We start from the raw sequence: 15,114 nt of genomic DNA, 5'->3' as shown, positions 1-15,114 counted from the left end.
TGTGGAAGTCAAGATTTATTTTTGATGATATATTTATGTAATCTCTAGTTGATCTAAAGAAGACCTTCAGTAATCCTGTATTCTAAATAGTGAAAGATTCATATAAAATTATGGTGTTCTTTATGAGTTGCTTGATTATTTTTGCTTATTAATTATCTCATTAGATCATAGAGATTATTGTTGCTTTGCGATATCCCATTTATTTGCATATAGAGAGAAAAAAAATTATGGCATTATTATTCATGATTATAATTTTTTCCAACAACTTGAGACCGGCCATTTCTCTCCATATGTTGGCACTTATAGAAGGAGAGGAATAGTAAGTTTTCTTAAAGAAATCATCTTCAATATAATAAGTAGTTTTGAGCAATTATATATTGTAGTTTTATATCTTTTTTTGGAAAAAAATATTTTAGTTTTATCTTGGAGCTCCTTATCGTGGTCAGCTTTGAAGTATTACAACATGTTCGCTCATTGTTGAAAAGCATTTTACTTTTAGGTGCTTGACTCCTTATTCTATATGTTTCTTTTATCAACATTTTTCTTAAGTTCTCCTTCTCTTTGTAATAGAACTTTATATTTTTTTTTCCATAAAAAAATGCTGATAATTCTCTACTCACCCTTTAGAAAAAAATTGCAGCATACCTATGAAATTAGTTAGTGCAAAGCTTCTTAGCTATATTACTTTCCAAATAGTAGTAGGTCTAAATAGACATACAACTATGTTTATGAATATGCTATAGAAGTTTTGAAGCATATTATGTTTGAAATCACAGGACGCAATAAATTCATAAGTGGTTTTGAAGTATATGAACTTAAGATGTCAATTTAAAGCCCTATCTATTTAGAAAAGTTTTGACAATAATATTTATAATATAATGAGTTATCCTACACTGAGCTTGAGAGGCTTGGGAATTATCAATGTTGCTGCTGATTCTTGAGCTAACTCCAAGATCAGTGGGTCTTATAGGTGCTGAGTTGAGGTAAAGGTCGGTCCTGACTAAAGTGAGCCGTAGTGCACAATGCACTAATCCGTAAGGATTGTGCCTGCAAATAAAGTTTCTAACTGGAAGTATTTTCGGAAGGACCCTCCAATACTCAGTGGATAATCGAACAAGAGGGCTTGCGAGGGGTTATGACTTACCTAGGGTCCCCCTTTTCCCCTCTATTTATAGAAGGGAAGCAGCGGTCCTTCCCACTTTAAGTGGTGGCCATTATGGAATGTGTACGTGAATCGTATTGGTAGAAATTACATCTTGCATTCGAGATGTGATGTAGGCTAGCCTTGTGCAGTTAGAATTGCCTTATCTGGTTTACCATGATTAGAGGGATGATCTCTTTCTAGATCGAAAGGCCTACCTAATTGGACCAATCTCCTCCTCATCCTCAACCAAGGATGTCGAGTTGGCAATTTTAGGTGATTCCAGCATTGACAATCAACGAGTGAAATCTCCATTGAAGTTAAAACCATAACATACAAAAGCCAATCCACTTAATCCATTGTACATTAACATTAGGCATGATGAGATAAATATATGTACAAAGAGACTTTGCCCTTCTAAAATGCCCTGGTTTGACTCATGAACTTCGCCTTAGTCAACCAAACTCCTACTAAGGTTAACCAAAGGCTGATGTAGCATATTAGTAAAAAAAATGCAATATGATTTAGTATTGCTTTATGCTACAAAAAAGAGTAGACTTACCATGTGGTATCATCCTATATTTATGTTATGGACACCTATTAGATAATATTTGATTATTTTTTACTTTCTTATTTTGGTCAAAAAAGTTCAATTGTTAAAAACTTTATTCTCAACTAGTTAATAAATTTTAATCCCACATTTGAAGGTCTTTTGTAAGTCAAGGTGCATTTGATACTTCCTAAATTATTGGGCCCTATTTGGATATTCAAGCTTTTTGTGTCACTCACCACACATGCATGTGTATGCTCAGTTCATCGAGGTTGCTACATCTGCAAATGATAACTGGAGGATGTGATCGTTCTCCTCGATCATTTTGTCAAACGATGCTCTAGAGCTTAATGAGATCAAAACATTGGTGGTGCTAGCTCTCTACTAATTAGTCAGGAGAAGAATGCAGCTAGAGTTTCATTCGCACAAGAGAGGGCGGCATGCTTGTTTCCTTTTTCTTCCTTATGTTGAGGAGACTAGATTATCAACATGCTGGAAAAGAATTGGCCTGATGTATTGCTAACCTAGTACACCGAGTGGAAAATATAATTTCCCCTCTTCATGTGATTGCTATCTTTTACTTTCTCTTTCTTTCTTCAACCTTTTCCACTATGTTTATGAATGTGATTGTTCTCCTTGATCATTTTGTCAGAGGATGCTCTAGAGCTTAACAAGATCAAGACACAAATGGTGCTAGCTATCTATTAATCGGTCAGGAGATGGATGTAGCTAGGGCGGAGTGCTTATTTTCTTTTTCTTCCTTATGCTGAGGAGGCCAGATTATCCATATGGTGGAAAAGAATTAGCCTGATGTATTGCTGAGCTAGTACACCGAGCAAAAAATATAATTTCTCCTCTTCATGTGATTGCTATCTTTTGCTTTCTCTTTCTTTCTTCAACCTTTTCCACTACTTTTGCGATTCTTTTTCCATATATAATTTTTCCTCCTATTTGTATATGTTCAAATGTATTAATCTCGGACAATTGAAGGAGTCGATCAGATCAAGCTTTCCATGTGTTTATGCTGTCCCAAAGAGAAACAAGGTTGAACAAATCATATTTGTATATGTTCAAATGTATTAATCTCGGACAATTGAAGGAGCCGATCAGATCAAGCTTTCCATGTGTTTATGCTGTCCCAAAGAGAAACAAGGTTGAACAAATCATATAGAGCGGGCATTATAAAAGATCATATGGGGTGGGATTCATAATGTGCCACGTGTCCCTTAATACTAATCTTAAAGTATGAGTCTAAAAGTCAAAGACTTTTTCTATTGAAAAAATTATTAGTCCCATGATTAAAGCATTCTCTTTCTTTCTCGTTTTCAGTACATAGCGATACATACTATATAGCCATATGATACACACTAAATATATAACCAAGTGATACATACTGTAAGCTTTTTTGATACACATCCAGCAATGATTTATTATATACCTACAGCTAAATTGATATATAATTTACCAAACTTAGTATTCATCAATACACATTATATGATTAGTTGATACACATCTAAAAAAATATTCATCCAACATCTCAATACACACTTCTAGATAAAGCGATACATAGTTTTCAAAATATAGTATTTATCAGTACACAGTATATGAGCAAATGATACACACTAAATAGCTTATTGATATATATTATAAATATTTTTGATACATTTATCAGTATACAGTATATGAACAAATGATACACACTAAATAGCTTATTGATATATATTATAAGTATTTTTGATACACACCCAGTAATGACCCAATACACACCTCGAGGCCCTTTCTCCTCTTTCAAATCTCTCTTCTTTTCTAAGATTTTTATATTTAAAAGTTTATGAAAACTATATATCGTTTCATCTAGAGATGTGTATTGGGACGTCAGATAAATATTTTAAAGGTGTATATCAACTGATCATAAATTACTACTTAGGTCATGCCTTCAGATGGAGGCGTGACAAAGATTTTCTATTTTTTTCAACTTGTGCAGCTACATCCTTTTATTGACAGAAATTAAGACTCTTCTTTTTGAAGAAGGTGGTCAAGGGCTTCTTCGATGGATGTATGATAAGTGATAGAATTGAGACACGTTTAAACAAGAGAGAATCTCTTTCCTAGACCGTACTATTTGGATTAAGAAAATAAAAATAAGGGAGAAGGCAAGTTTCTATCATTTCTTTGGAAAAATAAGGGAAGTAGAGAATAATAAAGAAATCACTATTCTCCAAATCAATAATTCTCTCTCTAACAATGGAGAGACATGGAGAGAAAAATATACATTGACATAAAAAAAATATTGCTTCTCTCGTCTGCATAATGCATCCACACGAGGAAAGAATGTCTCATCTCGTTCGCTAATGCAGCTTCTCTACCATGCCAGCGTTTTCAGAGGATCAGAAGAGACCCGCTGCTTCTCTAATTTTAGCAAAAACTTCCACTAAACTCACACCAGACTGAAGGACGAATGGAGAGATTCTCCAATTCCAAAATTGACTACGTGCCATTGTATAGGGCAGAATTATGATTTAATTCCGAGTGTCAACAAGTAATGAAAGAAAGCACAGCCACAAGATGACGGGAAATTGCAGGGGCCAAAAAATTTAATGAAAAGAAAAGAGGAAGAATGGGAAAGCAAGTCCATGATTTGAGAGCCAACGCATGTAACTAGCTGCGATGCTTCAAAAATTATTAGGACATGGTTATTCATGATGGCCTTGAACCGAACCTCTATAGGATCCTTACAATTTATTCAGATGGTACCAGGTTGACTAGGTGAGCACCACACGGTTTTCTAATGGCTCTTCTGCACAACAGATCCCGCAAGCCAAATTAGCTGGGCATCGACAAGGACTGCAACGAGTTACACTGCAACTAGCAGGAGAAACCCCAAAAACACAAACTCTCGTGATCCAGTTACTGAAGAACTTAGTTAGATTTGTCCAATGATAGCAAAATCAGAGGCAGCAATAAAGCTGTTTACCTGTGCCATGTAAAATTTATGACTTACAAATGTGCACTGGTTGCAAGAAAAATTTTGGGAAGTGATGCCGCTGATGCTATCTTATTCCCTTTTTCTTCTTTTGCAAACTTTTAGAAGTAACACCTCTTTTCTTTTGTCTGAATAGGCACTTTTAAGATACATGGAGTATAGACCTTGGCAGTGTGCTAGTGATATGTCGTGCTTCTGTTGCCTGAAGGTGGAAAAGCCTGGCGGCGCCGAGGATGCTGAAAGCCCTTCACTTTTTCTTCACCTCGAGACTGACCAGATGCCAAGCCTTTATGCGTCTCTCCCGAAACTGATGAAGTTTGAAGCCGATTATCACTTTCAGCTATGTCCTTTCCTCCGACCTCTCCAAACTTCATATTTTTCCTAGCAGCAGCATAGTCAAATGGCTTCAACTGATAGTTAACCTCCGGCTCTTGAGACGGCTTATGGTTCTGACGAGAGCTTCTCCTCTCATTGATTGACCGAAAGCATTTCTCAAAACTGGAGGAAAGATCCAAGGATGATGCTAGCCCCTCCGCATTATCAGATTCTGATTGAAAACTTCCACCACTGCCATTTTCTTGTAGAGGAGGGAACCATTCCCTGTGCTTCCTACTATCATCAGCCTTCGGGCTATCTGCAGCAGACAGCGAATTGTCTGGTTCCTTCTCCAATGGTATGACCTCTTCCAATTTCATCATCTCGGTGACATAGCCAGTACACTGCTGCTGATTCTCTACCCGTCGATGGTTGAGGTTCACCTCAGGACTCACCTCCGAAAGCTTTTCTCCACCAGAAAAATGATGGAATGGAAGGGCTACTGTCGATTTTATCTGCTCTACTTTGTTCTCATTCTTGACCTGCAAATGTAAACCAACAAAAATGATCAATATATGCCACCATGGTTGTAATTGTGCATCCATAATGGACTCCCACTTTACAAAGGTCAAGGTGACAAGTTGCATAATATGATTTTTTTCTTTTTCTTTTTTAACTGAGGAGCAAACCAAACATACAAAAAAAAATTAAACATAGAACAGTATTATTTTCTGTTTCATATTATATTTATCTACATTATTAATGTGAATCAGTAAACCATTTTTCTGATATATCTAGTTATTGGGAAACCTGTGTCCTGAAATAAAGCTTATTGACTTTTCTTGTTTCATGCATTAATTTCCAACGCCCAGATAGATTGCAATCCAAATGCAATTCAGTTTCTACAACTGTTTCTGAAAAGTGTCTCGTCCTCATGAGCTTTGACTTCTACAAATGAAATCTGCAACAGTGTTGCAACTATGTAACTGAGAGTGTGCTTTGAGATCATGATATTAACCAACAAATTAAAACTTATAAAAGTAATTGCATGTTTAAGCACTTGACTAATGGAGATTCATGATCATTTTGCCAATCCAAATAATTATTTTCATCAAAAGAACTAAAGGAAAGTAAAGATTCAAAAAGAACCAGATATAGACTATAAATAATTTAAACACCTGTTCAGCATTCCCTCCTTTATCAGCATTAAACTTTCTCCTGGAAGAAGAATTTCCTAACAACGTTCCAAAACCACAAGATGGCTTTCTCAATATTTGGACCGAAGCAATGCTAGCCTGAAAAAAGTGTTTTCATAGAATCAAAACGAATTCAACCTCGTGATTAAGAAACAATTAGCAGAACCATGTACCCACTTTCCTAGCAGGTTGTAAATGCTCAGTGCTTCCACTATCCATCTTCTGCATTGTTCCAGCTGTGTCAGATAGCTTGAGTGAACACCCATTTTCTGGCAATAACATATTATCTGATTTTTCTTCTTGATGACATTTCCTCAGTGCACAAATGGGACCACTGAAAAGTCCAGAATCTGCAGGTTTGGTGCAATCACCTATAGTAGCTGTAGAAGCTGCGGCCAATTCAGCACTATGAGTGGTATCAATGTTCCTAGCACCAATGGTATGATCATCTTGACCAACGGCAGTGACCAAGTTAGAATTGCAGCTGATTGCTTCCATATCTTGCTTGGGTGACTGCAGGCAAGAAAAAGTACAATATCATGCCAACATATGTAAACAAAAAAAATTAAAAATTTCATAATCTCTACTCTGAAAGGTATGTGTAAGTTACAGCTTCCAGCCGCCCTTTCTTCAGCTGTACAGCAATTCTCTCAAAAGCAGCAGAATTTGCAATTGAACTCCTAATAATGCTTATAACAGAGTCGATATAGCGCTCGACAAATGGGTGCTTTGATTTCACCAAGCGGCGTACTTTTACAGAAGTGACGGGCGTCTGCCTCGCTTTTAGATAGGAGAATATCAAAGAAGTCAAATAGATAATCCATATCTAGCACCAAAAGAAATATTAATATTAATTCATGGCACTTCCTGCTCAACATTCAAATTACCAATCTCAAGTAGAGTTTTATTTGGCAATATATAGCCAGTGCTCTCATCCTCTGCACGGGCAATACTATCTCTCCATTGAAATAGCCCCTGTTACAAATGCATGGGAACAGTCAGATGAACAGACGAGATAGTTTTACAAATTCCAGAAGTTCCCACAATAAATTTTAGATACGTTCTTTTCGAAAATTATCAAATCGATGAAATGTTATTTTACAACAGTGAACAGCCAAAAAGACATTAAGAATGATGAGCAAGCAATCTCTTGAAATCCGAACTTTCAAGACAGCTGGCAATAGTGACTCCATTGGCTTCAAATATGTTCCAGAAACAAGCCTAACTCAGATAGAAAAACAATATGAACTTCTCATTTTTAATGATATCAAAAATGTGGCACTAAGACCATGAGGAAAGAAAATTTTGATTGGACAAAGAAATATCGGCTTGATCATACAAAATCCACAAGCCTCGCATCATTAATAACATAAGAAGATAAGTATGATTCCAGTTCTCAATGTCTAAAAAGAACCGATATCAATCTAAATCAAACAATGAAGTGATATACAATTTAAAGTAGATTGTGATGTACTTACAGCAACGACAGCAAGTTGCTTCGAGTTGAAATCAGCTTCCTGTAACCTGTCAATGATGCAGTTACAAATGTGGTCAGGAGAGAAGAATCAAATGGCAAAGTATGGTAAAAGCAATATTTTAACAAGAAAAATAACACTGCAAAATGTCATCTTGAGAAAAATGATTCCCTACACAACACTAGCAAACATGCAAAACTGCGAACCCGTATATATGGAGATATGATGTGTCGGTCAAGAGTTCTTTTTCATAAAGCTGCATACAAATTTCACTGCTACGTTTGTAGACCTGCAATTAATAGGAAAAAATGACTGGTTTTTGGTACAGGTAAATCCAAGAACAAATTACCAATGATTATGAAGATGATCAAATAAGGCTTGGACCACATACATCAGATTATACAAACAAAAGCAAACTATTTAATACTGTTCAAGCAGTCAGTTTCTTCTCATATTTAAACAGAAGACATAAAACAAAGATTTTGGACAACAAAAGATAGAATCTACTTTCTCCTCCATGGTTTTAAAGTAATCCATTTTTTCATCCGCCTTGCATAGGCTTCTTCTAACATATCCAAAACAAAAAATCTATCAACCCTAAGAGCTGTACCTCTAACAGAAGATCATTTTCATTTGTAGATGCTGATATCAACCTACTTTTCATTAAATCATATATATGTAGGAGATAGTGTGTATCTTCTCTGGCATACCTGCAAAAAGTAGAGCACACATAGAATGTATCATTGGCTCAGATTCCATGGTCTAATGTTATATTCATTCAGGTAAAAAGTGCAAATAATGAAAATGATCAGCTGAGTTTCGTTATAATAGATAGGCCCTTCTTTCCAATGAAATATTACTTGAGCATTTCATCAGGAAGTGGGCGCAATCTCCAATCTGCATTCTGGTATCTGCAAGAAACAAGGTAAATTGGTCAACCTCTGACTGAATGTATTGAATTTTAAATTAAAGAAACAACTACAGAAAACTACAAGGCCATTTCATAATAAAAAGATATACATATTACATATAATTGTAAAGAATGCATCCAAGGGTAAAGACACTACTCTTTATTTGCATTAACTCCACAAAAGTAATGCAGAAGATACTCCAGACTATTTCTCTCCAACTGCAAAATTCTTGATGCCTGTACAGGGGGAAAAGGAAAATCAAATCAATAACCCAAGGATAAAAAATTGTGCAAATGCAAAATCCTTTGATGCCTGTACAGGAAGGAAAAGAAAAAAGAAAATCAATCACCCAAGAAAAGTTGTGCCCGTATTTAACTTTCCAAAGGCTAAACAAGAACCAAAGACAAAATCTAATAAATGAATGTATGAAGGAATGAATTTAGTAATCTCTAACCTATGCATTAAAAATGATCGATGCCATTGAAAATGCTACGAAATCAAAAATCATGTATTTAGTAATCTCTAACCTTTGCATTGAACTGATACATCATAAAGCATTGAATTGATAATCTACCTTATTGACCATAATCTAAGCATGTTAAAACATGCATAAATTAAAAATCAATAAATTGTAATGCTTAGATCATGATAAATGGTGTTGATCTTTGATCTTAGTGTCTTACTATTGATTTTCGACTTGAAAGGAGAGAAGCATAGTCCATCTACACACACACACAGACACACATACATACATGCATATTACATATGATAGACCAAAATGTGCATGCCCACACAACAGCCCCACCAAGGCCAATCTTGACTGAATTACCAGGGACCCGACTAATGATCCAAGCTACTAGATGTGATCAACTATACCCGAACTGCTTGTTGTCAAAAAGTAGTCATATATATATATATATATATATATATATATATATATATATAAAGAGAGAGAGAGAGAGCCGGACTAGAATCAGATCAATCGGATTTGGACTCAGATCCGGTCCGATCAAAACTCTATAATAGGGGTTCTACATCAATGATCCAAGACGTTAAATGTGATCTACTACCTCAAATATGCTTGCATGCAAAAAATCATATAATTTGGAGACCCCTAGCCTATGCATCAAATAGTCAAAAATTGGACAGAGTGAATAAAATTGAATTAGATATATTTTTTGACCACTTGATGTATAGCCTAGGGGTCTTCAAATCATATGATTTTTTGTATGTAAGTAGTTTTGAGGTAGTAGATCACATCTAATGGCTTGGATCATCAATCTAGGATCCCCATTGTCCGGTTTGACCTGACCGGATCTAAGTCCAAATCCGATCGACCTTACCCAAGTCTACCCCTATATATATATACATATATACATATATATAGACATATATACATACATATATATATATATATATATAGACATATATATATATATATACATATATATATATATATAGATTGCACACCTTATGTTAGCCTCTTAAAAATAGAATTAACAATTTTAGGATCAACAATAGTCCATCTAAATTGAAGATCAAAATCACTGCACATAATCTGTACTACATAAAACTCCTAGAAACAAAAAATCATATATTTCGACAGTCTGTAATGTACGCATCAAATGGGTATGAAAATGAGCAGTACAAATTGCATTAGTGTAGTCAAATACAAGACACAGCATATACATTCAAAATCCACTTCATAGATCATGATCTACACTTCTTAAAACATGAGTAGACTTAGAATTAATAGATTTTCATCATTAGATCATAGTAAAACACGGTAACATGCTATTAAAACAGTAAATTTTAATACCTATATGATAATTAGGTTAAAGACCATTAAAATACATGGATTTTGGTTTCTAGGCTTTTTTTTTTTTTTTGTAATGTAGATCATGTTCGACAATAATCTTGAATTTGGATGGTCCATCGTTGATTTTGAATCATTAACTCCTTTTCAAGGAATTAATATAAAGTATGTAGTCCACCTCTCATACAGATGTATATACATACATATGTAAATACATGTGTGTGTGTGTGTAGTCCTCGATTCCCTGATACCTCAACAATTACAAATAGCTATTAAAGTAATTATTCAAACTCCCAGGCATAAAAATGTATATTAAGACCTTAAACTGATAGACAAAAGACTTTTCCTTGATAACATCTAAGCCTGAAGTCAATATATTATGCAATTAACAACATTACGTGCCTAAAAAGATTGATTTTGCATTATGCGACAAATAATGGCAAAATAATAGAAACACGTGCGTGCAGACACATGCAGATAGAACCATGCGTGCGCTTGCATATACACACACACAAAATTCTTAGGGCTGGAAATAGATCTGGGCCACCTTCAGGCGAGGATTTATGCTCAACTCATCACAGTTTTGGGTTCATCCAGACCACAAAATTAATAGCTGAAGAAGCTTCAAGCTAAGCTCAAGCAACACTTGGCTTCACACAAGGTACACCAAGCCAAAAACAAATACAATATATTTCACAGAAACATCTTAGCGATCCTTTCAAAATGGAATATTAAGAACAACCATACTCTAAAACAAATCTTAACCACCTTACTATCCTCATTCCATCTCTTGGTGACCACTTGATGCCCCCTCCCCCAGCCTTCCTCACCTCTATCAACAACCCCAACCTGATGGCCTCCTTTCGTCACTACCCATAACCTGCCTTATTCCCTGATCCCTACTCTCAAGCCCCATAAACCAATCGGCCTCCTTTGTCTGCAATGCCCAGGCCACACTATTACCAGGCTCCCTCTAGTCTATAGGCTTCCCATCAACTGCTACCTACTACTAGCCTCATCCTTTAGCCTATTGACTCTGTCCATCTCATTCTCCACCAGACCTCCCACACCCGATCCATCTCATCACCTATAACCCAAACCCTGTCCAACTCATTATAGCATCCATCTGCCTCATTTCGTGGATCCCAAATTACACCATCACCCAATTCCACTAGGACCTTTACAACTGCCTCACCTTTAACAACCTCCTATGCATGTCCTTGACACACTCCTTCCAATCTCAGCCCACCCATCCAAGCCAGCCTCCTCCCATGCGCATGCAGCTACTCACTAGCTCCTGAGCACCCTTTCCATAAGGCCTCTCCCACCAACTTCATGACAACCTCCATGCCTTCCCTTCTCACCATGGCCATAGTGCCCAACTTCTTCAAAAACCCCTTAATGCTCATCAAGATTGTGACCTCAAGCCAAAATCAAAATTGGGCTAGAGCCTAGCCTCAGCAAAATGTTAAATTTAGGCCCATGCTAAAACTGAACTTAAATACCTAGATTTGAGCTTGGACGATCACAATTAAGCTCGGCCTGTTTCCATAATTTTGTGCACCTGCCTAACTCCACCTTCCAAACCCCCATCCAATATGTAACTATCATATCAAAATTCAATATGATTACATTGCCCAACCTCTTTGAAAACCCCTTAATGCCCATCAAGATTGTGACCTCAAGCCAAAATCAAAATTGGGCAGGAGCTTAGCCTCAAGAAAATGTTAAATTTAGGCCCGTACTAAAACTGAACTTAAATACCTAGGTTTGAGCTTGGACAATCCCACCTAAGCTCGGCTTGTTTCCATCCTTAATTTTGTGCATCTCCCTAACTCCACCTTCCAATATGTAACCATAATCTCAAAATTTGATATGATTACATATAAACTAAATTAGATGTCTCATCATCATCATCATCATCATCATCATCATCATCATCATCATTTCAATACACCATTTATGTACATAGAAACATTCACAGAAAAAGTCCAGAAAATGCAAATTGATTTATGTACATCCTTCCTTCCTTCTTAAAGCCCAAAAAATAAAAGCACTAAAATAAGTTTTTTGGTCCAGAAAATGCAAATTGATGGACATAGAAACATTCACAGAAAAAGTCCAGAAAATGCAAATTGATGGACATAGAAACATTCACAGAAAAAGGTGGTGGTAAGAATGCTATTAGGCTACAAAGGTTGCAATTAATAGCATGCCGCACATTCACTTAACAGCACATACGACTGGGGATAGGTATTGAATTGTAAGATCAAGATAGTACCCGCCCTGTATCAAAGAGGTTGCACAAGTATATGCCAAAGTCCTGTTGAAGCCATAATATGTCGCGGTCTGCCCCATGTAGGACCTATTGAAGGAAAACGTAAGAACAAACAACAAATTGAATAAGCTATCAAACAAGATTTGGACAAAAGAATATAAAGAAAATCACACCTTTCTCTTTGAGGGGTCTTTAAAGATTTCTCTTAGGTATGGACCAACATGAATACGCAATTTCAAGGTGTCTATTATAAAATCCTCTGTTCTTGTAGAAATTTGCATCAAACAAGTCAATCCTTGAAATGACCTATATTGGTTGTGCTCCAAATCAACCTGGAACAAGATTCTCATAATTAGTACAAGAATATATACAGATAGATAGACAGACAGACAGATAGATAGACAAACAAATAGATATATAGATAAATAGAGAGTGTGTGTGCGCGTGCGCGCATGCGTGTTTGTGTGCAAGGTTTGCCATCTTGGTACCTAGCCCCATAGCGCGCACCAATACCAAACTGGTACGATACACCCCATACCATCCACTTTGGTAAGGTATAGCAAACCTTGTTTGTATGCATGTATGTATACATCAAAAGTGATTAGCAACAAATTCCATATAAGCTAACTTGTAAAAAGATTTACCTTGAACACCTTATCACTAGCAAAGCCAAAGTCGTATGAGGCAACCATAATTCAAGAATAAAGCAAGCATAAAAATGACATGCAGTATATCTAGTAAAGAGACCTGAGAAGCAAATGCAATGATTCTACAACCTACTTCAAATTCATTCCCACAAGGACAAGATAAAGTTAATACAGCCTTGAAGATTCTCTTGAAATCATGGAATACTTTACTACTTTATCTTTTGCCATGCACTTGGGGGGAAAGACATCACTTGTGAAGTTCTAACTCTTTGAGATGTTGGTTGTGTTAATACCTGAGTTGTGGAAGTTAAAATTGCTCCTAGTCAATTCTGTGCTCTCCTGCATTAATATTACAATGCAAGCAAGGTGGCTCTTAAACAAAAGAATTTCTTCTGTCATTTGTTTCCAAGAGTGGTCAGGAGATTGGAAGGGGTTTTCATGAATGCCAAAAGGAAGGTAATATCAATATTGAAAGAGTGTGCACAGGCATGAATTCAATCAAATCAATTAGAGAGGAGATAGTCAAGGTGCACCAACAGGAGCGAACTAGCTTGTCAATGCACAACGAGATTAAAAAGAACACTCGGCTTTTTTAGAAACATAAGTGATTACATATGGACAATTTACTCATTAGTTTCATGGAGATTTCAATGACCTCTAATTTGACAGATTAGTATAAGCATTGTTTGGACCAGAACCTGTGATGAAAAAAATCAAGTACCATTTCTCCCTGACGACAACCCAATAACCAAAGACTTGAAGAATGGGAAAATGATGCAGCATGAAAACATAATAGGTGCATTAATATCTAAAAACAAAATCAGAAAATGGAGGAATTTTCTCTATAGTGCATATCGATTACTAATTTTGCCCCCAATTTGGAGAAGACATTTTCACAAGAATTTTTAAGAACGAGATTTGATATCTCATGCAAACTAGTTACATACAAAACCTTCAAGCTAGCAAATAAGTTTTTTGTTTTTGCTACTTGATTGTTTAACTTTGGAACTGTGTTCTGAGTCAAATGTTCACCTCATAGTTTATTTCTCAAAGATAGATAAATCTCCCGGTAATATCAAACCAAGCCTTCTTCATCTATTCTCAATATCTAAACCATTTTAGATTGTTGCTACATGAGCCATCAAAAAAAACCTGCGTAACAAATCATGTATGTTTGACTACGTGCCTCATAAATTCTCATGGATGTCATTCTCTCCTAAACTTGCCTTTAGAGTAGGACTGGCATTAAGAGGCAGTCAAAAAAATAATTCTGAAACTTATAATGAATCATATCTTCATCCTTAAAGTCTCAAACAGATTGACCAAGACTCTCAGGTTATAATGTGTGGGAATATCTGCAACCATATTGACGAGTTTGTATTCTTTGCTTATAAAATCGACAATCCAATTTTGGTCAATGTTAAGGTTTTGAGAGAGGCCTTCCTAACTTCCCTGTATATATTAATTTTAAACATAATAATTTGGTGTTTTCTAACATGAAAAATAAGGTTGTTCAAGTTTGGTCCACCCCAAACCTCCTAAAGTGTCCTTTTCAGCTTTTTCCACAAGCACAGTTTAAATGTTCCTTGGAGATCATTCCAATCTATAAAAGCGTAAGGAATGGTTTAAGTCAATTCCTTATCAACATAAGAAGATCATAAAATCGGTAGATTTTTGTCCTTGTGGTGCTTATTTCCTTTATTTAGAGCCAAGTTCCTAAGCTCACCAAAAAAAAAACCGCAATTTTGTTGCAAAGAAGCTCAAAATTCCTAGAAAAGCATAATTCAAACATGAAATTATGC

The 15,114-nt window shown here is 35.9% G+C and overlaps 1 protein-coding gene across 2 annotated transcripts in view; it reads right to left on the bottom strand.

The window, feature by feature from the left end:
• Positions 1-4,598: 4,598 nt before the first annotated feature.
• The window catches only part of LOC105042368 (protein RRP6-like 2), a 24,318-nt gene continuing 13,802 nt past the window's right edge, over positions 4,599-15,114 (bottom strand). For both annotated transcript variants that reach the window (XM_073253545.1, XM_010919539.4), the window contains 12 exons: positions 12,839-12,997; positions 12,669-12,752; positions 8,728-8,807; positions 8,521-8,571; positions 8,271-8,370; positions 7,867-7,949; positions 7,664-7,709; positions 7,073-7,160; positions 6,796-6,965; positions 6,363-6,698; positions 6,168-6,284; positions 4,599-5,531 (listed from right to left, as the gene is read on the bottom strand). In XM_073253545.1, coding sequence (XP_073109646.1) covers positions 4,851-5,531; positions 6,168-6,284; positions 6,363-6,698; positions 6,796-6,965; positions 7,073-7,160; positions 7,664-7,709; positions 7,867-7,949; positions 8,271-8,370; positions 8,521-8,571; positions 8,728-8,807; positions 12,669-12,752; positions 12,839-12,997 — 1,995 coding nt within the window. In that variant the 3' untranslated portion in view covers positions 4,599-4,850. The remainder of the gene's footprint in view (positions 5,532-6,167; positions 6,285-6,362; positions 6,699-6,795; positions 6,966-7,072; positions 7,161-7,663; positions 7,710-7,866; positions 7,950-8,270; positions 8,371-8,520; positions 8,572-8,727; positions 8,808-12,668; positions 12,753-12,838; positions 12,998-15,114) is intronic.

Source organism: Elaeis guineensis, chromosome 3, assembly GCF_000442705.2.
Source record: "Elaeis guineensis isolate ETL-2024a chromosome 3, EG11, whole genome shotgun sequence".
Lineage (NCBI taxonomy): Eukaryota > Viridiplantae > Streptophyta > Magnoliopsida > Arecales > Arecaceae > Elaeis > Elaeis guineensis.
Note: the sequence above shows the minus strand (reverse complement) of the source record. Positions and strands in the feature narration are given on the sequence as shown.